This window comes from Mustela lutreola, chromosome 17 (genome assembly GCF_030435805.1).
Source record: "Mustela lutreola isolate mMusLut2 chromosome 17, mMusLut2.pri, whole genome shotgun sequence".
NCBI lineage: Eukaryota > Metazoa > Chordata > Mammalia > Carnivora > Mustelidae > Mustela > Mustela lutreola.
In genome coordinates, this window is record NC_081306.1 from 16,527,983 (window position 1) to 16,552,001 (window position 24,019).

Genomic DNA, 24,019 nt, shown 5'->3' on the forward strand with positions numbered 1-24,019 from the left:
GGCGATCCTCTTGGGAACTGATGATTTTTGCATAATCAAGCCAAACTGGAGGCCCCAAACAAATGTTTTCATTTAAGGAGCACAAATTCATATGTGACTGTCTTTGGGGATTTTATTTTTATATACCTAATTTAAATCTGGATTATTTCAGAGTGTAGAGCTGTCTGTCAGGTCTCAACACAGTGGGTCTGCTTTGAACTGTCAGGCCCCGTGACTTAGAGAAGCTGTGCGGGCACTGCTTTTGGGCCCTGCAGTGACCCACCAGAGGTGGAGGACCAAGGAAGTCCCTGGTTAGTAGGACAGGACTGCCTCCTGGAAGTCACCCTCATGGGAGTTGCATGTGGCCAAATTGTACATAAAATCATACAAGCCATAAAACCAGAGCACTTGAGAGTAGCGGTGTTAAGCCGTGGTTTCGTTGTTTACAATGCTGCCAATCTGGCCACCTAGTCTTGAGGAGCCAGATAGTAATAAACAATAATAAAACCAAGCCACCTCATCCACATTCTCTGGAATGGCCAGAGGAGCTCCTGCCTGTGTTGGTCAGGACAGGCTCAACCAGATGGGTGCTTGGGGGTGGCAGCCCAGGTTTGAGCATTGGGACCATCTCAGGTTGGGCAGCAGAAGGTTTTATCTTTTGTAAAAGTGCCCTGAAGGTCAGGGGCTGCTTGCTGAGACAGCGGGAACATTTAAAAAATTCAGAGCCTTATCGTAGCCTTCAGGGCCCTCCATGGCCTTGGCCCTGCCTACCTTCTGTCTGAACCTCATCTCCTACCTTTTCCTTCGCCCAGTGCCCTTGGCCCTGTTGGCTCTATCCAGAGTGTGCTTCTCTAGGGACTCTGCCAGCCTGGCTCCTTTTCATTCGGTGGTCTCCACCCAGATGTCCCCTCTTCCTTCAAGGCTAGTGCTCCTGTGGCTCCGTGACTGTGACTGTACTGTGTTTTCCCCTCTGTTGCAATTATCCTCTCTTGTCTCCTCCCCCAAGAAGGGGAGCACCAGGACACCCGGAGGCTTATCTCTCTGTTCCTCCTGAACCCCAGAGCCCAGCCCAGCTCTGGGCACATAGAGACATTTGATAAGTAGGTTGACTAAAATACTGAGAAGGGAGCTGGCTCTGCCCAGCCCCACTGGAAATGCAAGCCTTTGCCTCAAATTATTCCTGCCTGGAAAAGGCAGTGTGTGCAGCAAGGAAGTAATTAGAATATTGTCTTAGTTGGTAGTTACCATAATTGCTGGCGCACAGGGCATGCCCGTGTTCTAGGGAGGTAGGTTGAATCCTTGGTCATGTAATGGGAATGGATTAGAAAGCATCTTTTTGAAGCCTGATTGAAGTTTTCCATCTAGGACTATATTCAGAAACTGCTTCTGAGAGGCTCCACTTTCCTTGCAAGGCAGAGAGAGCAGTCAGGGAAACATGTTTCCTCATGGCGCCCCGGCGGGTGTGGTCTTTGTGACTGGGGAGGCAAGTGTGGCATATGGCCTGTGCTCCTGGTCTGCACCCGCTTTTTGCAACCCAGTGGCTGTGACAGGTGGTTACCTTCAGGAGCCACAGAGTCTTGGAAGAGAAGGTCAGTTGTGGCGGGGCTGTGAGGAGGGTTATTGGGACCCACCGTCCTCACTTTATTGTCTCCTTGGGAGTCTGTCACGTCTTTGTGACTCCCAGGTACTGTCCAAGGTCTGGAGGTGGTCCATGGTTTTGCCTGAGGCCCTGTGTTGCCTTGGAAGAATCCCCTAGGGGGCGTGGGGTCGACTCCCCCACCCTGCCCCCAGGCGCCCACGTACTCTCGTTGGCCAGGAGCGCTTCTTGTATCTCAGAGGTTCTGCTTTCTTGGGGAGTGTGCCATCTTACCACCAGTGAGACCCTGGTTTGGGGGATGCCCTCTACCTCCCCTGCGAGGGCCTCATCAGGGCTGCCTCCCTGCTTGCCGCTTGCTGGGTCCCACGCATCAGTCGCCTGCTCTGTCTCTTGGACTGCCTCCCTTTATAGCTAGGCCCAACGGCTGCACTCTGCCTCTTACTGTTGGCTTCTCAGCTGTCACTTTGCTCCTCTCAGTGAGCCCTAGCTAGGGCCTGTATGTTAGCATTTATTCTGTGGACCAGAACATCAGCACATGACTTGGATTTAAATTCTGCAAAGGAAGAGGGAAGGAGCTGTGTCTGAGCATTGGAAGAGCTCTCCTGAACAGAGCCGGACGGTGTATAGGACTTGGGTCATCTGATGGATAGCTCAGTGTCATTTGGCAGACTTGTGGTCTTAGGTGCTCTGCTCTAAGGGGGCAGAGCATGGGGAAGAGTTTGGCTAACTGCTTGAGGGGAGGGGTCCAGTGCGTTTGGGAAGGATGACCTGGTGACAAAATGCAGGAGGACAAAAATCACAATACCGATGGTCACATCACTCAAGTGGCAGGAAACAAAAATAGGTAACTGTAGGCGGTCCTGGTTGGGGAATGGTTGAGTAAATCACGGCCTGTTATGGTGCTTTTCAGAAATAAATTTCTATGCATATTATTGTATACCAACTTGGGGTAGCTCTAGTTTATTTGTGTAGTGTGAATACCATTTTTTGTTCAGGAGAAGACGCATGTACATTGTTGCATATGCGTATATAGGAACAGTGAGGACGCCTGGAAGGGTGTGCATGAGACAGCGGGTTCCTTCGTGTTAGGATTGGGAACGGAGGAATCATCACCCTTTATTCATCTCTGTACTGCTCGCCTTGCTCCTGTGAGGTTTCTTTCTTTCAAATGCATAGTAGAAATAAATATAGAACCAGGACTTGTACAAAAATGTTGATAGCCCTTTTACTTTGTAATAGCCTCAAATTGAAAACAACTCCGATGTTTGCAGGTCAGATGGTGTGTCCTGTCCCTGCCGTGGAATCCTCCTCTGAAATACAAAGAAAACAGTTGTTGACCTGAGTCTCAGGGGAGTTATTATGCTCAGTGACAGAAGGCATTCCAAATGGTTATATACCTTGTTCGTTTATATAACATTCTTGAAATGAAAAATTATGGGAATGGAGAAGGTGTGTTGTTTCCAGGAGTTAGGGGAGGGGCGTGTGCACAAGGGGTCTGGGGATGGCTATGAAAGGGCAGCCCAAGAGTCCTTGTGTTGGAACTGTTCAGAGTCTTTCCTGGGTGGACACACCCACCCACGTGTGTCTTAAGAATGCAAGTGAACAGGAATAGGATTAGTGTGTTGTGTCACCATTGGTGTCCTGGTTATGCATTGTACTATGATTTTTGCAAAGTAGTGCCGGGGGATCTGGGTGAAGGGAAGTGGAGCTCTATTACTTCTGTAATAATTGTGAAGCTACTCTTATCTTAACAGTATGTTTAATAATGAAGTCAGGGTGATCTAATAGAAATTTTCAGGGGTATAGGTTTTGTTGGGAATAGGCACTTAATAAAGCATATAAAGAAATTCAGCCTTCAAAGCAGCATCGTGCTGTGGCACCTGCGTGGCTCAGTCAGTTTGGTGTCCAGCTCTTGGTTTTGGCTCAGGTTATGACCAAGGTGAGGTGAAGCCTGCACTGGGCTCTGCACTCCCCAGGGAGTCTGCTTGATGTTCGCACTCTCTTGGGTCCTCTCCCGTGCCCGCTCGTGTGCGAGCTCTCTCTTACATAAATAAATCTGTATCATCATCAACAACAGAAAACGGCACTGTGCCTCTTTACTCAGGACTTTTTCCTTCTTTATTTCTTCCTGACTGGTACCTCTGGGTTCACTTGGGGCCTCCATCTAACTTGTACTTTATCTGAGGAGTGAACACTCCTTCTGGCGGACAGACCATGTGGGCAGACAGAGCTGGGCTTTTAGAGCAAGAAGGGAGAATGGTCCCCACTGGGGGCAGTGCCCCTCACATCCAGCTGTATAGCCTTAAGCCGCTGAATCCATTGGTAAAGGGAGCTTGTGGTCATCACCTGAATGTCTGCACTGGGCCCAGCACTCAGTAGGGGCTCAGTAAATGGAGTTACAGACTCATGAAACACTTGAAGCAAACTTTACATCCTGTTTGCTCTTCAGGTCCTGCTTCAGCACAGACCCAAGCTCGCTCTTAGGCTGCCCTTTTGTGCCTTGAATTGTATTGAGAATAGTGGGCGTGCTCTGGTGCCTGCTTCATGTTGAAACTTTCCATATGGAAGATTAACATCAGTTACATTCCTTGCTTCTTCGGCTTAAGGGTGTTCTGTTTTCTCTTTTTTCAACTGAACTTTTAATTTGAGATGATTTTCAGATTCACAGGAGAGATGTAGTTCGTGTGCTGTGTGCCTGTAATCTCCTCCACTAGTTTCCTCCTCTGTTAGCAACTTAGATCAGCAGCTAAGGAACTGGCAACCCAACTCCTGACTTCTTTTTTTCCCCTTTCTTTCTGGACCACTTTGCCTTTTGGAAATGATTATCTAAATTGATGAGGTTGCTTAAATATGTTCCTTGTCCCAAACCCAAGAATTCTGTGTGTGTGTGTTGGGGGGGCTTTAAAAAAAAAAGAATGCTGAGGTAGAGCTCCTGGAGATTCTATGCAGTCACTCTGATGTGGACGAGAGAACCCCCCCGCCCCAGCCCCAGCAGATAGCACTGCAGAGCCATGCAGACATGGCGGGCAACCACAAGCTTGGACGAGAAGGTGACTTGGGGCAGGGAGGGGTTCAGGTGGGGGGTCCATAGGCACTAATGGATTTCCACAACCAGTACTGACATTTCTGAACTATCCTACTGAAATATATTTGGGGTTCTTAATTAAGAAATCCGTATGTAGGAAGATACTGGTGTTCTCATTTACCGTGTGAACTTCTACTTGATGTAACATTCCTTAAAATGGGTGCCAGGACAGGAGACAAGGGGAGGAGGACCGAGCAGCGGCCAGAGGGCTTTTGACTTGGAATTCCAGGTGAACTGGTGGAGTTGGGAGTTTAGGCCGAGTATGCTGCGTTGGCACTCCGTGTGCTCTGGCCTTAGACTGAGCTGTGGTTTTGCTCACTGTGTTGGATCCCTAGTTGGAAGGTTTGAGGAGGAATCGGGGGCCTGAGCAGAGACACGATCTGGGTGTGTGCTGGGGTCTCTGTGGCTTAGGCAGCACCGGGCGGCAGTACACAGCCGTCATAGTTAGAAGCCTGGGCGGTGGTTTGTCCCCTCAACCCCAGCCTCGTTGGGGAGAGGTGTGAGTAATCTTTGTGAAGTGGCAAAAGATGTCAAAGCCAGCAAATTGAAAAATCTGCTTTGTTATTTCATCCAGGAGTGGGATTCAGCACTGTTAGTGCCACATCATTTCCATAGCAATGGGCCAGTGTTCTTTGTTGAGTAGCCCTGTGTTATGACATCACAGATGGAAGTCCGTGGGAAGGGAAGCTGAATATAAGAGTGGCCGCCTCAGGAGAAAGAGGAGAAAAATCTGTAGGCTCTGTAACCAGCCACGTTAGCCTCTTCTGTGTGTTTCTAGTCTTGAGAAAAGGCATTTTGTGTCCTTTTGTATATATATAAAACTGGACCTCTGATACTGTCACAGGGTTTGGCATCAAGAGCTTTACTAGTCACACGTAACGGAAATGATCTTTGATTGTATTTGAGTGTCATAAATACATTTTGGAATAACTCCCCTCCCTTCCCCCAATATATGGCATATTTCAGACTTTTTTTTGAGGCATGCCCTGTTGTCCTTGGTGCTTGCCAGGCATGTCCCCAATCTTATTGGAGACCATTGTGTGTCAGAAAATGAGCGCTCTGGTTCACAAATGGCCAAATGAGAGTTCACACATCTAGGGAAGGTCCAATCAGATGGGACATAAAATTCAGGAACAGGATCACTTTATATATAGTGATAAATTCATATACACACACCAGTCTTGCACTTCTCTGATGATAATGAAGGCAGTCTTAACCATTGAAGATATTTCTGGAAGTCAAATACAGAAGTGTTGTGGGCTTTAGGTACTTTGATCATTGAATTCAGGTCCAGGGATTTACTGTTTCTTAATTAAATTTTTAATCCTCTTGCTGAACTAACTCATTTATGAGGAGCTTTTTTTAACTGGATATTCATTCAGTCCCTTAGGAGCTAGACTTGAGTTGCCAGCTTTTTCTTCCAAGGCCCCATGGCAGTTGGTTGGAAGCTTCATGGGGCCTGTCTCTGGCCAGATTGCTCATGTATGTGAGAGGGACCTAAGAGGGACTTTCTTGTCATTTCATAGCCACTGGCCTGACCAGCATCTCCATGCTTGAGGATGGAAAAGAGCAAATTGATCAACACAGCACAAATGTGTAAAAAGTTTTGGATATTGCTTAGGAGAACCCAGTTCATACGTAGAACTCCGTTTATTTTACCTTTAGGGACCAACTGCAGAGAAATCCTGTCTTAACACTAGAATAGGATGCCTCATTTATAAAATACTAGATTTTTGTCAGTCATTGCATTTAGTTAATCCTACTTCTGAAAAACTATGGCCCATTTCCCCCCCTACCCTACACCGTAAAGTGCTGTGGATATTGATCCGTAGATCTTTTGAATTGATCTTATTTTTTTTAAGATTTATTGTAGAGACTCAAAATCTTTTTAAAAAATAAAAAAAGAGAGAGAGAGAGAGAGCATGAGCCCGTGGAGGGCCAGAGGGAGAGAGAGAAGCAGACTCCCTGCTGAGTGTGGAACCCAGGCTTGATCCTATGACCCTGAGATCAGGACCTGAACCAAAATCAAGAGTTGGGCACTTAACTGACTGAGCCACTCAGGCGCCCCACCTTGATCTTGACTTTTATTATTACTATAACTTCCGGTGAAAAAGTACTCCAAGACCCTTAAAGATAGTCTTGTTTCAGCTATAAACTGAATTCACTTGGATCTTAGAATCTTTAGGATTATGAATCAGTTGGGGAATTCTGTGACCCGCTGTAGTTCAGACTGCTTATGTCTACAAAGCATCCTAGTTTTAGGTGTGATGCTGTTTTGTATACAGAGTTTATTTTTGAATCATGCATGAAAAACCATATATTTTAAGGCAATTGTAGTGGGACAGATTTGAACTGAGGAACTAAGTTAAAATACCAAGCCTACATCAAGCAAATTATTTTAAGATTTATGGTGCATTCGTGTGGTGTGAGAGTGTGTATAGTGCTGACTCAAGCTACTGCTGCTTCTGGAGAGCCTCTGAATAGTTGATGTGTCTTTCCTGTGTTTGCTTATCATGTAAAGGGAAATGAGAATTTATTTGTTCTTACTCCAGCATACTCTGTCTCTTTTATAACAGAGGTTACATGTGATGATATTTATTGCTTGGTATCTTTTATTTTTTTAAATTTATAGCTTAGAGAACTTTCCATATAGGTACATTGAAACACTGCTTTATAAAACACTGCTGCATAATACTCTATTGGTGGAATGCGCCATAATTTATTTCATAGTCCCTCATAGGGGTTTTTCCCCATAAAATACTCCTAATGATGGTTTGGTGTTTATTTAGGAGGATATATGTGGATGAAGTACATTTCAAAATGCCTTTTTAAAAATGTTGCTTTTTAAGCACATGTTTTAGAGTTTGAGCTAATTAAACATCAGCAAAAAGAATTTCTTCTCCCCACTCCACTTTGTGTGTGTGCGTGTGTGTGTGAGAGAGAGAGATGGTTGAGGGACCAGTTCAAAAATGTATATATGTTTGTTTGTTTTTTTAAAAATAACTTTAACACAGTTGTTAAATACATGTATTGATAGTTAATAAGACGAGTATCAGAATTGGGAGTGATATAAATTTTCAATACCTGTTTATTGGCCTCCAGGGATTTCTAAGGTGTATTTTGAGATGCTTAAGGGAAAAAACATGTTTTATATTCAGGCATTACTTAAGATGTAATCTGTTAATTGGGGGTTTGTCTAGAGGGGACCATGGAGGGTGCTGTCCGTGGTGCTGAATCAGATTGCCTGCCGATCTGAATGGGGGGGAAAGGCTCTCAAATGTCACAGGCCTAGAACACACTTAGGTAGCTGTTTTTAAAACCACATCTCCTGTTCATAGCTAAGACTGTTGTTCAGTCAGCATGTGTACAGGCAACAGAAAGGGGCCACATTAGTTGCAATGAGCTGTTCTTACATCTGGAAGCAGGGGAGGGTTTACATATGAAGTATGGACCCTTTTGGCTAGTGAAGGCTATTTAAATCCCAAGTCCTGAGGTAACTTTTTTTTCTCATAAGTCAAGGACTTGCGTCAGTGCGAGATGATAGTTTTTTTTTTTTTTAAGGTTTTATTTATTTATTTGACAGAGATCACGATTAGGCAGAGAGGCAGGCAGAGAGGAAGGGAAGCAGGCCCCCCGCTGAGCAGAGAGCCCGCCGAAGGACTCGATCCCAGGACCCTGGGATCATGACCCAAGCTGAAGGTCGAGGCTTCCCACCCACTGAGCCACCCAGGCAATTTACCTTGTATTTGCCATTCATTGCTTCACAGTTTTGAATCCATGCCTTTGACTATATGTAAATGTTTGTCAAGCTGCATTTCAGCAAGCATTTAGAAATCTATAACACAGGGGCGCCTGGGTGGCTCCAGTTGGTTAAGCATCTGCCTTTGGCTCAGGTCATGATCCCAGGGTCTTGGGACTGAGCCCAGGGAGTTTGTTTCTCCTCTTCTCCCCTTCCCACCCCACTCGTTTACACTCTCTCTCAAATAAATAAACATCTTTTTTTTTTTTTTTTTAAACAAAAAAGAAGTCTTAGCTCATCTTTTTATGTGCTTCTCAATCCTTTCCAACTCTTTATAAATGCCAGTCCTCCTAGGGACCCCGTTTCACATTCCCTCTGCCCTATCCCCTCAACCTCCAGTTTGTTTTTTGCATGGATTTATACTTTAGTTATCACAGTAATTGTCTAGTGACACTATGAGTCTCACAATGTGATATTTTAAAGCACTGACTTGTGATTGAAAGTTCTAATACACATTGCTATGTATATATTTAGTTAACAATATTTCCTCTTGGGTTGAGTTTTATTTTCGTTTTTTTTAAAGATTCATTTGAGAGCGAACAAGCACGGGCTGAGGAGCAGAGGGAGAAGGAGAAGGCGGCTACCCATTGAGCAGGGAGCCCGCTGTGGGGTTTGGGGCTTGAATCCGGGGACTCTGGATTCATGACCTGAGCCGAAGGCAGACCCTTAACCGACTGAGCCACCGTGGCACCTCGTGGGGTTGAGTTTTAATGAGTAGGAAGGCCATTTCAAAATATTACTGCAGATAGAGCAAATGTGGTGTAGTGATTATTTGCGTCCCGTTTAGCATTTTGAAAGCAAAGTTCGTATTTAGTGAACATACTAGTAAACACCTTTTGAGTTAGAGTGTGTTCATTATGGCCCATTTGGATGTATTAGTGACTGGAAATCATCAAAAGTACAAATATGCTTTTATTTATTTAATCCAAGACCTGAAGGTAAAAACCATGGAATTTCTCTGTTTTCTTTAAAGCTGGAGATACAGATGACCCACCAAGAATTACTCAAAACCCTGTTATCAACGGGAATGTAGCCATGAGTGATGGGCACAACAACACAGAGGAAGATATGGAGGACGGTGAGTACACGTGGTTTACTTGCACTGGGCAGAAAACTCTCAGAAACACAACTAGACGTGCTGTAGGTTTCTTCCCTGAGTACTTCTGAGTTCCTTAGGTGTAGCTAGTTTTCAGGAGGTTTGTATCTGAGGCAAATTTAGGAGACTGTTTTGGTTTTGAATTTCAGGATTAGCTGCAAATTTCAGGGCAAAGTGGTTCTCCCCAGCCTAGATGAGAAGGTTTAAGTACAGAAGTTTGTAATTGACGGGGGTTTACTCAGGTTTGCGATTTCCCAGCCACTGTTAGTGTTCAGAACAAGTGTATCTTACTCTCCTTTCCTTTTTGTTTGCAGCAAGATACTTCTAGACATTGGAACTTGGCTTCCCATTGCATTCTTTTTGTAGCGTGTATCAGTTGTCTGTAGCTGATAATCCCTCCCCGCTCCCGTTAGGTGTGAAGTCTGAATCGAGCTTTGGGCTTCATTCTCCCACACTGACTTTTGGTCTGTATCTTCTATGCAAAAAATGTATGCATAGGTATATGCATGGACATTTTGTGCCCAGGAGATCACTTTCTTTCAAGGATGTTTCTTCTTTATAATTTACCAGATGTGACCTGTACACTTAATTGCAAGGTCAAAGTCATGAAACGGTAGCAGCCAGTAATCGCTTTATGCGCCCCTGGAATCTTGCAGTGTGATATGAAACCATGTTCTGTCAAAAGCATGTCCATCCATCCTCATGAGGGTTGTGTCCTTCCCAGGGGAGTAACGGGGCAGTTGAAAGGAACCGTCAGTCACGGGCTGCACCACCAGAAGGACTGCTGTTCAGACCTCCTGCCAAAAGTTCAGCCTCCGTGAGAAACTGCAGCCGTAGTTGAGCGTTCTCTCACAGTGCCGTTTACCCCCTGGCAGCTGGCTGAGGCAATATCTGAGGAAGGTAAAGAGGCGTGGTCTACACCCCGCTGCTTTGTTACCTGTGGAGTGCGCTTTCCACTAGATCAAGGGCGATGGTGTGGGTGTGGTCTCTGGTCGCCGGGCTCTTGGTTTTAGTGCGGACACCAGAGGTGCCGAAAGTGATTCAGAGAGTGCGGTTGGGAAGGTGTGGCCAGGCCCAGTGTGCAGGTGTGAGGCGGAGACGGTTCCAGTCCCTTGAGGAGCAGTAACTGGCCCACCCCAGGCAGAGAGCCCCCTGTCTAGTGCCACAGAGCAATTCCAAAGGAGTATTTCCTCGTGTGCGTTTTTTTGGGGGGGCCTGGGAGGAGGTGCAGATGTAGATAAAGGGCAGAGTTTCTCGACCTTGACACTGTTGCCTTTTTGGGTGCATCATTCTTTGTTGTAGGGCTGTCATCGTGATCGGATGCCAATGTCATCCCACCCTTACGCCCTCTCCTTGCAGTCCTGACAACCAGAAATAGACACTGCCGGATATCTCGGGGGGTTCAGAGTGCCTCATTTGAGGACCACTGTTAGGAGATCCGTAATGTACATGAAAACCCCTTTCCTTTTCAGGCAAACTTTACTACATTAGTAGTAGTAAATAATGTGCCAAACCATAGAACCTAATAGTGGAAATATTCCTGTAGTGAGTTACCAAACGGGGAAAGGGTATTAAATATTAAAGGACAAAGCAGAGTGGTCTTCGGTAGCACCATGTTCCTGGTTTGGGATTTTAGGTGTCTTTTGAAAGGCCCAGTATAAGAGAGTGAAAAGATTTTTATCTCTTTGATGGTAAGGGGCTGGGAGGGAGATTTTTCTGGTTCTAGGAGTAGAAGCCTTAGTTGAAGGCAGCATTTTCCCAGTCGTGATAAGTATTTTGAAACTCTTTTCTGTGGTATGTTAGCATGTGGTGAGACGTCTTGAGTGGTCTGGGAAGTTTGAGGGATGCTGGGCCAACCAGAAGTCCCTATCGCGGGCTTCTCTGGGCTGTCTGCACCTTAATGTCTTTCTCCAAAAGACTTGTTTGGTTAATGATTCCCCAAGACTCTGAACTTTAAAAACCCTTTTCTTGAATCTCCTGACATGGGAAAGTAGGGCACACGATCCAGGAAATGCTGGATTAGGCTTATCTACTGGGCAGAAGGGCCTTCTTTGGGAGGGGAGTTTGTCTGCAAAAGCTAAATGGCCGACAGCACAGACAGGTGTTAGGTGGAGATAGAGAGCGCATCTAAAAGTCCTGGTAACGTGGGATTATGGGCAAGAGTCAGAATCATTTTCTGGTTGCACCTGCCTATGTTTTAGTTTCTTACTCTGTTTTTCCGTAGTTGAAGAGGAGAAGTTTTAGAGTCAATACAGCCCCAGTAGAAGTTGGTACCCATGAAACAAAAGTAATGTCTGGGGATTAAGTAGGACTTGAAAAGAATGAAAAACAGAGGTCTGATAAAATGACTGTGAGAGGGCTATCTGGGGACCCTTCAGGCTAAGCTTCTGGCTTAAGAGAAAACAAAAGACCGTATCTCCCTCTACCTTTTTTTCAAGCAACTGGACCCCGGGCTTGTTCATTGGCCTTTGCCCTGCGAAGATCAGGAGGGAGCATGAACGGGCGTGGGGCGCTGCTGTGTGAGGGCAGGGTGGAGGTGGTGGGTGACTGAGTGTTGAGGCTGAGGATGTGTGGTGACAGCAGGGAGCAGACGTGCATCGTCCTGTCCTGGACAATACAAAGTGCTGCGCGGAACGCACCAAGTGCGGTGTTCGGGCAGGTTGTAGAGTCTCTGTTCAGATGAAGCACTGATTCTGCAGGATGTGGGGCATTCCTCAGAATCCCACGTGAACTGCTTTCCTTTTTTTTTTTTTTTTTTTTTTTTTTTTTTTTTTTTTTTAAATTTTGAAGTAAGTATAGACACAGGGAAGTCGCAAAAATAGAATCCCGGAGTAACTTTTACCTGTTTTCTTGGGCAAAGACATTTATGTCTCCTGTAATTGCTTATGGAAGTGTGATCAGGCCAGGCCTTTCTGCCAAAGATGGGTTTCTAGCCTGCTCTGCTCTTTTGTAGACCCTCTTGCCTTGACCTTTTGGTATATAATGTTATTTTTCATTTATGTAATTAGTTACAAAGAGTTGAGAGCCATAAGGCGACATTTTATTCACATGAAAGCTCATGTTAAATGTCCTAGTTAGCATATTTTCCGAAGTAAGTGTGTCCTGAGGATGTGCGTGGAATGGGAGGTGGAATGTCAGTCCACGCGTGTGACGGAGCGTGTGAGGCAGGGGCTGAGGGACGTCTCTGCCTCTGAAGGGAGGGTTTGCTCTCAGCAGCTCGGTGCCCTCTGCGTTTTGTTGGGTCCTGTTTAATATTTAGGATGAATTCTGGAATTCGATTATAAAGTGTGGGGGAGAACAAAAAAGTATTTAGGATACGTTTCATTTTGTGTCTGTATAAAAACCGAATCCGACAAAGAATGGAATCGTATCGGAAAGCCAGTAGTTGAGTTAGAAGCGAGGCAGAGCTTTGGGACATTGAGCTCTTCACAGGCTCCTGAGTGTGTGCCCCGAGGTGATTTCTCATTTGGTTGATGGCATTTCTTTGGTTCCCATAAAGCAGGCCAGTTTGATTGGGCTCTGCATTTGGGAGTTACTAAACTCGAGAGTACGGCATTTTGTAAACCAGAGGCAAGATCACCATTTAGGGGCCACAGATCTTGAGTACTGAAACCCACTGTGCTCGTTTTGTGAGTCACCTCAGATGAGATACATCACAGCCTCCGCGAGCCTCAGTTCCCTCGTTTGCAAAGTGGGAGTGGCATCTGTCTTGGGCCCCCTTGCAGGATTGAGATGTAGCTCATGTGTGAATCTGAAATAGTGGCCCACTTTGTTCCTAAGCCGTTCTGACATATGACCTTGAACCCATCTCTTGGCCTTTTCGGGGACTTCTGCCCCTCCAAGGGGTTTAAGTCCTTGCTGCCTCTTGAGGAAGCTTGGGTACATACTGCAGCTCTGAGATGGGACACGCCCTCTGGAGCAGCCCTTCCTTCCAAAGGTTCTGTGCTGTATGTGGAGCCGGGTTACACGGAGCCGAGACATTGGGGGAGGAAGAGTGTCGACACGAGGGGTCAGGGCCAGCTGTCACGCTTACTTTTGGTTCTCATTTCTTTGGTAAAGAATGCCGCCCTCTCATGAGGATTGATGGACATGTTTTCTTCAGAGCAATTCAGGTAGTCGCACACATGCGCGCTTCGGAGCCCGAGGAGTCCGTATCCCGGGCTTTGGTTGTCTTAGCGAAGTTTGAAGACTGAAGGATGGAGGCAGCGTGTCCCTACCATGCTCTTCCCCAAGCCCAAGAGTCTCCCATGGTGCTTCAGGGGCTTGGGGGTCAGGAATGCCAGAACAGCCCCTGGTGCCAAACCAGGCAAAGCCTTCTGTGTTCCTTAGAGGGGCACACCTCTGATGGTTCTCGTCCCGCCTGGTGAACTGCAGCCTGTCTGCGGCCACGAGGTACCGAAGTGGAGAGAAAGCACGTTGAGATTAGTATGGCACCTTGACCTTGGGTAGCCGCTTCCTGGCGTTCTGTAAAAGTGCCAGCCAGTAAGATGCATGGTAGCCTGGGGAGGGCTGCCCTTCACGGGAGCTGAGAAGCGCCCACGCAGACGCTGCTGGGCTTGTCAGGGCTCATCAGCAGCCAGTGTCACCTGTAAATGAAGAGTCACCATCTCAGTCAAAGGTGCAGTTCTAAAGTGTGACTTTTTCCCCCCTCCCCAAGATCTTATTTACTTATTTGAGAGAGAAGCAGGCTCCCCGCTGAGCAGGAAGGCCGCTGGGGGTCTCAGCCCTGGACCCTGGGATCATGACCTGAGCAGAAGGCAGATGCTTAACCCACTGAGCCACCCAGGCGCCCCTAAAGTGGGACTGGTAATTGAGAGAGGCACTCTATCCATACTCCACTTTCTATTGGAGGAAACCTTAATTCCCTAAATTGGCCTTCAGGTCTTGTTGAGTAAATGTAAAACGATTTTTACGATTCATGTGGAGAAGAATACCAGTTTCTTTCTCTTCAAGTTAATCCCCCTTCAGGAGTCCAGGCTGGTATTTTCACAGAAATGGAGAACTGATGAAGTTAACATTTATTTTGGGGCTCACTTCTTATCAGTCTTGTCTCTCAAACAGTGCTGGGCTATGGCGGGCATGGCTGTGGCCCTCTCTCCGGGTGCCCCGTGGACCCTGTGCACCCACAAGCACCTCGCGCCCCCCCCCCCACCTCCTCTGCAGACCGGGCCCAAGTCAGCTCTTCCCTCTTCCTCCCGGCGCCCCTGCCTCTAGCAGGTGTTCCACGAGCAGGGGCCTGTCCACCCACCGAGGGTGACTTGGGAATTGCCAGAGTAGAGTAGACCTTTCTTACAGGCCGAACTCTGGAATCGAGGAGGGCAGGCAGGTGCGTGTCGTTAGCCCTCAGGGTTTGGATTTCACTCACACATGAGCTTGTGTCACCGCACTGTTGTGGGTTATCAGTGCTTGGGAAGGACGCTCTCGCTTCCCGCAGTCAGGGTTAGCGGTTAGCTTGCGGGTTCCCGCAGGTGTTGGTTGTCCCACGCGGGGTCCCACGGCCGCCGGCCGTCGGTGCTGTTTGACAATGCCCGAGCCCTGTGATTGACACGGCCTTTTCTTGCAGACACGAGTTGGCGCTCCGAGGCGACCTTTCAGTTCACTGTCGAGCGCTTCAGCAGACTGAGTGAGTCGGTCCTTAGCCCTCCGTGTTTTGTGCGAAATCTGCCATGGAAGATTATGGTGATGCCACGCTTTTATCCAGACAGACCACACCAAAAAAGCGTAGGATTCTTTCTCCAGTGCAATGCTGAATCTGATTCCACGTAAGACAGTTTAAATGATGCGATTACAAACCCACAAATAGTTACGCTATGCGGTTGGAGGCCCGATCTGATCGGCCTCTTTGAACTTAACGGTATTGAGTTTCCTTGCTGCCTCTACATAGCCCTTTGATTTTACATTCGATGAAATACATTCCCCTCCTTAAAACTCACTGGTAGGTATTCTGTCCAAATTAGAAAAGGTGTCTGTTTTTCTTGCAAATGAGAAAGTGAGGTTCATGTGTTAGGATCTTCCAGCCCACGGAACCTGGAATCGGGCCCCTGTGCACGGGCTCACTACTGAATTCTGGGCTTTGGTAGGTTATCAGTCACTGCCCGAAGGGAAAACTGTAGTCCAGGAAAATCCTCCGGTCCCGTGGCCTCCCCATCGTTGTGTTAACCAGTTCCTGTGTGTTGATTCAGAAAGATCGAATTAAAATACTCTTGGAGGGTATTACAACATGGGCCTCTTAAGCTTATTTTAGGAATATTGTTTTGTTCCTGTCATTTTTAAAAAGAAGTGTGTAATGAAATGTCTTCAAATTGAGAAAAGTCTTCATGGTCCCAGTATTCAGATGAAACTAAAGATTAAGGCTTCACATTTTCTCCCCCTGATTCCTTCTCAAAAGGAGAAGGAATTAAAAACTGTCATCGCTCAGCATTTCTCAGAAGCTTAGTTGACATTGTTTGAAGGGGTCCCCGGATCACTAGGTCACCATGTCCTTCTCGTTCCCTATTGAGGAGCCCATGAGAAGGCTGCTTCCTTGGACCATGATTGTGTGGTCACCCCCAGGCGGTGGCCCTTTGGAGCTCTCATTGAAGGCTGTTACCCAAAGGGCACTGGCCCTCCCTGTTCTGTCCAGGCCCCAGGGAATGCAGTCGTTTCCTTGGGCTCTTGGCTGGGATGGGTAAGAAGTGCGAAGCCAGGTGTGTGCTGCAGCCAGGACCTGTGTGTAGGTTAAATTTTTTCTTCCCGTGTTCCCTTTATGATCTGTTTCTGGTGAGTATTTGGGCTGCACATTAGTCTAACAAACAACTTCACGCTGACAGTCATTGGGGAAATAGCGAGCGGGCTGTGTCCAGCGTGACCGGCCCAGCCAGCATAGTGCCGGTACTGACGCTGCGCTCAGGTCTCTAGCTCCAAGCCCTTAGTGGACCTTTCAAGGGCTGTAGCCTTTCGGTTTTTAGACATTGATCCAGAGGCCCTTTTGTGATCTCTGGCCACCTTGATGGCAGCACGGGCTCTTAGGCTGTGCCGGGATTCAGTGGCTCTGCTTGGAGTCCCCCAGGAGCGGCCAGAGCAGCTCTGCCCGTGAGCTGCTGTGGCCAGGGGGGAGCTCCTGGAGGGCACGACTCTCATCTTCTCTCGTTCTGTTGTGTCACTAATACCCGGAGTAGATACTAAAAACTACCATGTGACTAGAAAACCAGCCTCTCATAGAATCTGAAGACCAGTATCGAAAATTCAGAAACTTTTCTGTTTTTTTTTTTTTTTTTTTTTAAAGATTTTATTTATTTATTTGACAGAGAGAAATCACAAGTAGTCGGAGAGGCAGGCAGAGAGAGAGAGACGGAAGCAGGCTCCCTGCTGAGCAGAGAGCCCGATGCGGGACTCGATCCCAGGACCCTGAGATCATGACCTGAGCCGAAGGCAGCGGCTTAACCCACTGAGCCACCCAGGCGCCCAGAAACTTTTCTGTTTTACTGGTAGCAATTTAAAAACAAACAAACAAACAAACAAAAAAACCTGACCTAAAACTTCGTAAAGAAATTACAACCACGGGTCGGATCACTACAGGTGGCCTAGGAGCACCCCCAAACTCTTTTAGCTTTGTTCACCATTAGAAGTAAATACATCGCTCTCCCAGCTCCTCCCACCCTTCTCAAAAAATAAAAGAGGAAAAAGGAAAACTAATGTGGGAAATTCTGTGTACTGTGTTATTGAAGTGAGCAGATGTCAGTTGAATCGGTCAACTGAGGCTTAGGTTTTCCTTGAACAGGTCGTGGTCCTGCCACGCGCAAGCCGTGCTGAAGATCATCAATTACAGAGACGACGAGAAGTCGTTCAGCCGCCGCATTAGCCACCTGTTCTTCCACAAGGAGAACGATTGGGGGTTTTCCAACTTCATGGCCTGGAGCGTAAGTAACCGACTGTTTACACGGAGTAATCTGAGCCTTATTCCTTCCCGAGTTCCTTCACTCCTCAGAGCCTTGCGTCTTCTAGCATCAAAATGTGTGCTTCCTAAGTGGGGCAGGTGTCCGGAACTGTGTGTCCTCCAGTTTGCTGGCTGAGGTTTTTAAGCAGCCGACAGGGCAGTTTTGGGGAGTGGGGGGCCGTACCCAAGTCGGGCATGATTTCAGGGAATCTCCTCAGTTCTCAGGCCCAGGTGTTTCGGCTGCTCTTGGGAGAGGTGGAACCCAGGAGCGCGTCGTCAGGAGTGTCCTGCTCGGCCCTCCAGCACTGGATCCCCGAAACCTCTCCGAACCCTTGCTCTGGGGACCGAGTGCTGGTGCCTCAGGCCATGCCCTGGATCAGCCCCCAGTGCCTCCCGGATGCTTCCTGGAGGAATCTAGCCCTTGCTGATCTTGTTCAGAGGACATTAGTTAAAGCAGATCAAAACACTGCAAAATCAGAAGCACCATGTGGGGGTTGGAAAAAGTAGTGTTTTCCTCTAACACGTCGAGGGCACTGGGGTAATTGTTTAGAACAAAGCGAGCATTCGTGTGTTCTTATGCAAGTTGGATATTCTTATTTTTTATAGGAAGTGACTGATCCTGAGAAGGGATTTATAGATGATGACAAAGTTACTTTTGAAGTCTTTGTACAGGCGGATGCTCCCCATGGAGTTGCGTAAGTTTTTCTTTAATTGGGTGCTCTTAAGAAACACCTTTTGTGCTGTGATGAGAGAAGCACTAGCATGTGAGCAGAGATGCACATACTTAACAGATACGCACCCTCTGCGTTTGCCCACACAGTCGGGGGGTGTGCGGCTCTGCACGCCAGCCTCACGTTCACTCCTTTGCTTGGCCTGTTTTCTGGAGCGGTTTCTGTAGGCTGGACACTGCTGTGCACTAGGAAGGTGATGGTGGTTGGCAAGACAGCTGTGCATTTCTGTCCTCAAATATCCAGGCTGGTGGGGCAGTTCATAAATCCTGCAGAGGAAATGCCCAGATTTTACTCTGAAGAGGACAGGAATGGGAAGGTCTGGGAGCGGCGAGTCTGAGTCAGGAAGCAGGGGCGGAATGGGTGGGTTGAATGAAGATGGTGAGGAAGGTGGACCCCAGCGCGGAGGACCGGCAGGAGATGGGATGATTGCTCAGTGGTGGGAGGTCTGTGCACGAGGCAGTGTTTGGCCTTACCGGAGACATGGAGGGGTGTGGGGCGGCTACTTGGCAAGGAGGGCAGGAGGCTGGGGCAGGGAGAGCAGCAGGAGCCAGGAGAGCAGCAGGGAAGGCTGGGGTTGGGCGGTGCATCCTGCAGGTGTGGAGGTTGAGCGGGAAGCTGGACTGCGGCTGTGGGGCCCTGCTGCCTTGTCCAGGTCCCAGGGTGAGGCGGCGAGTGCAGTCTGGGAAGACGCTGAGCGGCAGGCATCCGTTTTCTTGCTCCCCTTATTTTATCTCCATGTGACCCTGCTCTGGCAAGAGCGCGGGTGTGGGTTGACCCAGATGGCTGGGGGCTGGGAACTGTGGGGCAGCCGAGGAGGAGCCGACACTTAGTCCGGGTCCCGGCTACAGTGGCCTGGGGCATGTGCAGGAAGAATCCAGCTTTTCCTGAGCCGTTTTAGAGCTCAGGTTAGATCCAGACATCAGGACTGGAAGCACAAACAAGAAGATTAAATTTCTGTGGGTTTTTACGCCACCCCCCCATTTTGAAAATCTTCCCCAATGTTTATGATGATACTTTTCTGGACTAAAAAAGTGAATTGGGGTTTTCCAGCCTTACCAATCACAGCAGATTTCTTGCTTTAGTCTTATCAAATCAGCCATTATTGCTTAATTTTTGATTGTAGTTTTTAAAATAACCATCTATAATTTAGGGTTCTTGCATTTTCTTGCCAGTTTTTAAAAATTCTCCATGGATGCATTCACACACACGGACACTCACTCCCACTCACACATACACACTTGAGCCAGGGCCCTTTGGGACACCTGAGTGTAGCAGCAAGGTCATAGGCTAACCCCTGGAATCACAGAGTACTACGGACCCCGGCCTCGGCCAGCTATAAACATCTCCTCTAGGGTGGGTCAAGCTTGGTGGCGGTCATGTTTGTTCATGGCTTTGCATTATATACAGAGGGTGCTGGGGAAGGGGTTGGTGTCAACAGGCATTCTCTCTAGCTTCCTGTGACCATGGGGGCAGTGTGCAGCATGGGCTGCTAACTCTGAGAAAATATACCTTTTCTCCTCAGCAACCACCACTGTAGACTAGGGAGAAAGAGAACTGGGAGTTGAGAAGCCCGAACTAGAATTTGCCCCAGTGTACATGTTTGTCTTTGCTTCTCTGTATAACTGCAAAGAGAGGGGTTCAGACTGTGCATTTCTTGCTGACTCCATATGTGACCTAGTATGTATGCCGTGGACCCACACGGGCCAGTCGCATAGGATTCACGGTTGTGTGTGAGTGGTGTGTTGGACAAAGGAGACAGGGCTGCCGTCAGCGGCCTTAAGCTGCTTCTCCAGTGCTGGGTTCATGCACTTGGGAGAACAGAGCCCGTGACCATGCTAAGAACTCCTGGTCCCGGTGCCCTCGGTGCCTGGGGGCCTGGCGGTGAGTTTCTCCCTCGGAGGGGTGCGTTGGCTGTTGTTCTCGTGTCAGGATGGTGGGCAGGAGGTGACGGTGCACGGCAGCGCAGGGGCTCGTCGGCGTCTTGCCGAATTGCTCCACACACACTGCAGAAGCGAGGAGGTGTCCTGTGCGGTTTTTCCCTCAACCTCCAACTGATCTTGTAGGTGGGATTCAAAGAAGCACACGGGCTATGTCGGTTTAAAGAATCAGGGAGCGACTTGTTACATGAACAGCCTGCTGCAGACTTTATTTTTCACAAATCAACTACGAAAGGTAAATGGATGGTATTTCTCCCCCTCAACCTTCCACCCACCCTGTTGCTCAAGTCCTAAGGGACAAGCAAAGTCCTGTCACCCGACTTTGCCGTGTCCTACCCAGTACCACAGTGCTGTCTCCAGAGAGGGCCCTCTTTTATGCGAATGCGTATCTTTATTCCTCAGCGTGTGGACACTTGCGAAGCTAACTTGGTTGATAAAAGTTGGCTAGCTAACAGACCTAACTTCATGGGGCTCTGTAGCCCGGTGATACAGTTTGTTGGTTTTTAATATGAAAGCCGTTAGCGGCAACATCTGAAAGTTTTATATCAAAACTGAATGGACAAAGCCACTGGCCGTGAAGTCTGATTTTCACTTACAGGTAAAACTTAGGCTCGTGAGAATACTAATAAAAACCACAGACATGCCTTGGCTCTAATGGAGGATAGCTAGTCGGCTGTCCCTTTGGAATGCTGTGTGAACAGCACAGAGTGTTGCAGGCAACATGGGCTCCTGGTTGTGGGGGGAGCCGCTGGCTGGTCTGCTGGATGTTCCTGCTCCAGCGGCACTGTCGGTCGCTGCCCCGATAGGACGGTGTCATGGGGACAGGCGGATGTGGGTCATTGCAATGGCACTTAGGTCTTACCACCGCTTCTGTTCACAAGTAACATTAAGCTAAAAAGTGTGGCTTTAAGAGGTAGGAAATAAAAGTGGTTCTCTTTGGATGGTGAGCCGTGGGTAATTTTTTAAATTCATTTTTTAACTTTCTTGTGTTTTTTATACTGCCTCTAAAGACTTTCATGATTATTGTTTTTAAAAAACGTTCTGACCTGTTTGGGGGGATAGTTAGAAGCCCTATCCACTACCTTAAGCCGTGGTGATATTAGAGATGATGCTTTCACATAAAATTCCATTTTTATTTCTTAATCAATCATTTTAGGCTGTGTACATGATGCCAACAGAGGGTGATGATTCCTCCAAAAGCGTCCCCTTAGCGTTACAAAGAGTGTTCTACGAATTACAGCACAGCGATAAGCCTGTAGGAACAAAAAAGCTAACAAAGTCCTTCGGGTATGTATCAGAAATCTGCCTTTCCTTTTTCCTTCTCCAAGGAAGAGTCATGAGTGCGTCGTAGGAGGATGGAGAGCCGGGTGTAGGCATTTAAGTACGCCTGAGTATTTTTATCGCCGTACTTGATTTGTCCTTTTTGGACATAAAGGCTCTGTTTTAGAATTTTGCTTGAGGCCTAATTTACCACATGATGATGTCCCCTCACACACAGCAAGATGTTCAGAGGAGGACAAAGCAGTGGTGTCCTGCTAGAATCCGGGTTGTCTTTAAACCAGGGCCCCCCAAAGTAACCTCAAGAAATGAATTTCAGAATAATGGCTGATTATGCAGTTTACTTTTTAAAGTCTGAGTTGCTTAATATGCACTTATTTGAAATGTGAAGGATTAAATATAAATGTTCCTTCTCTCTTTCCAAGGTGGGAAACCTTAGATAGCTTCATGCAGCACGACGTTCAAGAGCTGTGTCGAGTGGTAAGTTCTGCGCCGAAATCGTACACTCCTTAACACTGACCGCGGCCGAGCACTGTCAGACGCAGTGGCCCAGCTCAGACCTGCTCCATGCCACACGCGCCCGTCCTCGAGCGGGGCAGAACCAGGCCAGGAAGGAGAGGCAGCATCTGTCTCATTTACGAGCCAGAAAAAATGAGCAGAATTGCTGTTGGAGAGGGCAGTGTGAGGGGAAACTTGGACTAACAGAGCAGGAGGTAGTATGGTTTGATTTTGTTAAACTGGTACGTCTGCCCCAGTTTCTAATCCGAGAAACCGCAGACTGGCCTAAGGAGCTGTCCCGACCCCCTGCTTCGCTGTTAGAACCAGGACTTCTGTCGTCTCTCCAGGGTGTCCAGACTGCCCCTCCGCACAGAGGTTCTAACTGGGGCAGCCCTCTGTGCGGGTGATTCTCCCCAAAACCATCTTTAGTCAATAGCAGATTCCTGTCCTTCCAGTTGTGGTCAGAGATGCACATGGAGAGACACACACACACACACACACACAACATGAAATGGTTATTCAAGGTGATTGGCTGGGCAAGGTGTGTTTTCTTTTTTGCAGCACTAGCTGGATTGAATCCAGTTCATTAAATATCCATGGACAAACCAGTCAATCCTGTTGACAGGCTCAACCTCATTAATCTCTTGGTGTGGACCAATACGAGTTAAGTTTAGTGCTCAATTTACATGCTTTTCCACAGAGGTAAAATGAATATAAAAAATGCTTCTAAAGGCACTACAGATTACTAATTCATTCCAAAGGCTGTACTGAGGTTAATCTCAACTGTTGCATGTAGATATTTTTGTAAATATCCAACCAGGGAAGAAGACTTTGTATGTTTTCATATTGCATGCTAAAGGTCATAATATTTATAGTCTAGAACTCCTTTGACCGTTGAAATTTCCTAGTCAAGTTTCAAATTACTATAAATTGAGCATAACATTTTCTTAAAGTCACAACTTTCTCTTCCAGTTGCTTGATAATGTGGAGAATAAGATGAAAGGCACGTGTGTGGAAGGCACCATACCTAAATTATTCAGAGGCAAAATGGTGGTATGTGGTTACCAGCTTTCAATAATGATCTTAAGTGATTTAAGAATGTGAGTATTTTGACAATTAATACTTAAGCCATCTTGTTTTCCTTATTTTTAGTCCTACATCCAGTGTAAAGAAGTAGACTACCGATCTGATAGAAGAGAAGATTATTATGATATCCAGCTAAGTATAAAAGGAAAGAAAAACAGTTAAGTCCTGTGTACATTTTGGCACGACCTTTTGCTCATTTCTCTTTTTTGCTTTTTTTTTTTTCCAAGATTTTATTTATTTACTTGACAGATAGAGATCACAAGTAGACAGAGAGGCAGGCAGAGAGAGAGAGGAGAAAGCAGGCTCCCTGCAGAGCAGAGAGCCCGATGTGGGGCTCGATCCCAGGACCCTGGGATCATGACCTGAGCTGAAGGCAGAGGCTTTAACCCACTGAGCCACCCAAGTGCCCCTCTTTTTTGCTTTAATGCTTCATTTACCCGAGTGGTTTTTCGTTGAAATGCTGCTCAGAGAAGGTAGCCCGAGTGACGAGTGTGCAGCTCACTGAGCACACGCGGGTTCGGTCCCCCACCTGGCTCAGGGTGCATGGCGTGGCTGCCTAGATGCAGGTGCGTCCCCACCCCGACCTCCCCTTCTCAAAGGAAACCACTGTTGGGGCTTTTAACTTCTCCTCCTAGGTTACATTTGCATACTTGAAATATTTCCAGAGGGGATTGTGTGGGTTACAGCCTCTGCTCCGCACTTCCCTGCATTATCCGCAGGGAGCGATAGTGGGTTCGTTTTCACCGCTTGATGGCGGTCCACGTGGAGGGTGCATCATAGGCATGTCGAAACCATCCTCTCCTTGATGTGGGGTCTTCAGCGTGGGGCTCTTGTGCTACGGCTCCTTGGCTGTTCTGTGCCCGGTCCTGATGCACGTGTTTGTGTTCATGGTGAGCGGAGTTGTTGGCTCCGTAGCGGAAGCCAGTTTCTCAGTTTCTCAGTTCTAGTCCCTCCAGTGCTGTGTGGGAGCAGCCACTGCTCCCCAGCCACAGTGGACTGTCGGCTCTCAGACCAAACA

At 47.5% G+C, this 24,019-nt stretch overlaps 1 protein-coding gene across 4 annotated transcripts in view; it reads left to right on the plus strand.

Moving 5' to 3' along the window:
• USP7 (ubiquitin specific peptidase 7) overlaps nucleotides 1–24,019 on the plus strand; it is a 63,155-nt gene that overhangs the window by 21,266 nt on the left and 17,870 nt on the right. The window contains exons 1-10 of one of the 4 annotated variants that reach the window (XM_059153896.1): nucleotides 4,534–4,626; nucleotides 9,434–9,538; nucleotides 15,120–15,318; nucleotides 17,316–17,454; nucleotides 18,078–18,166; nucleotides 20,266–20,374; nucleotides 21,296–21,426; nucleotides 21,843–21,897; nucleotides 22,888–22,968; nucleotides 23,068–23,158. In XM_059153896.1, the coding sequence (XP_059009879.1) occupies nucleotides 4,596–4,626; nucleotides 9,434–9,538; nucleotides 15,120–15,318; nucleotides 17,316–17,454; nucleotides 18,078–18,166; nucleotides 20,266–20,374; nucleotides 21,296–21,426; nucleotides 21,843–21,897; nucleotides 22,888–22,968; nucleotides 23,068–23,158 (1,030 nt within the window). In that variant the 5' untranslated portion in view covers nucleotides 4,534–4,595. Of the gene's footprint in view, nucleotides 1–4,533; nucleotides 4,627–9,433; nucleotides 9,539–10,297; nucleotides 10,457–15,119; nucleotides 15,319–17,315; nucleotides 17,455–18,077; nucleotides 18,167–20,265; nucleotides 20,375–21,295; nucleotides 21,427–21,842; nucleotides 21,898–22,887; nucleotides 22,969–23,067; nucleotides 23,159–24,019 lie in introns of those variants that run through there. The other 3 variants (XM_059153895.1, XM_059153897.1, XM_059153898.1) reach the window with 3 other exon arrangements.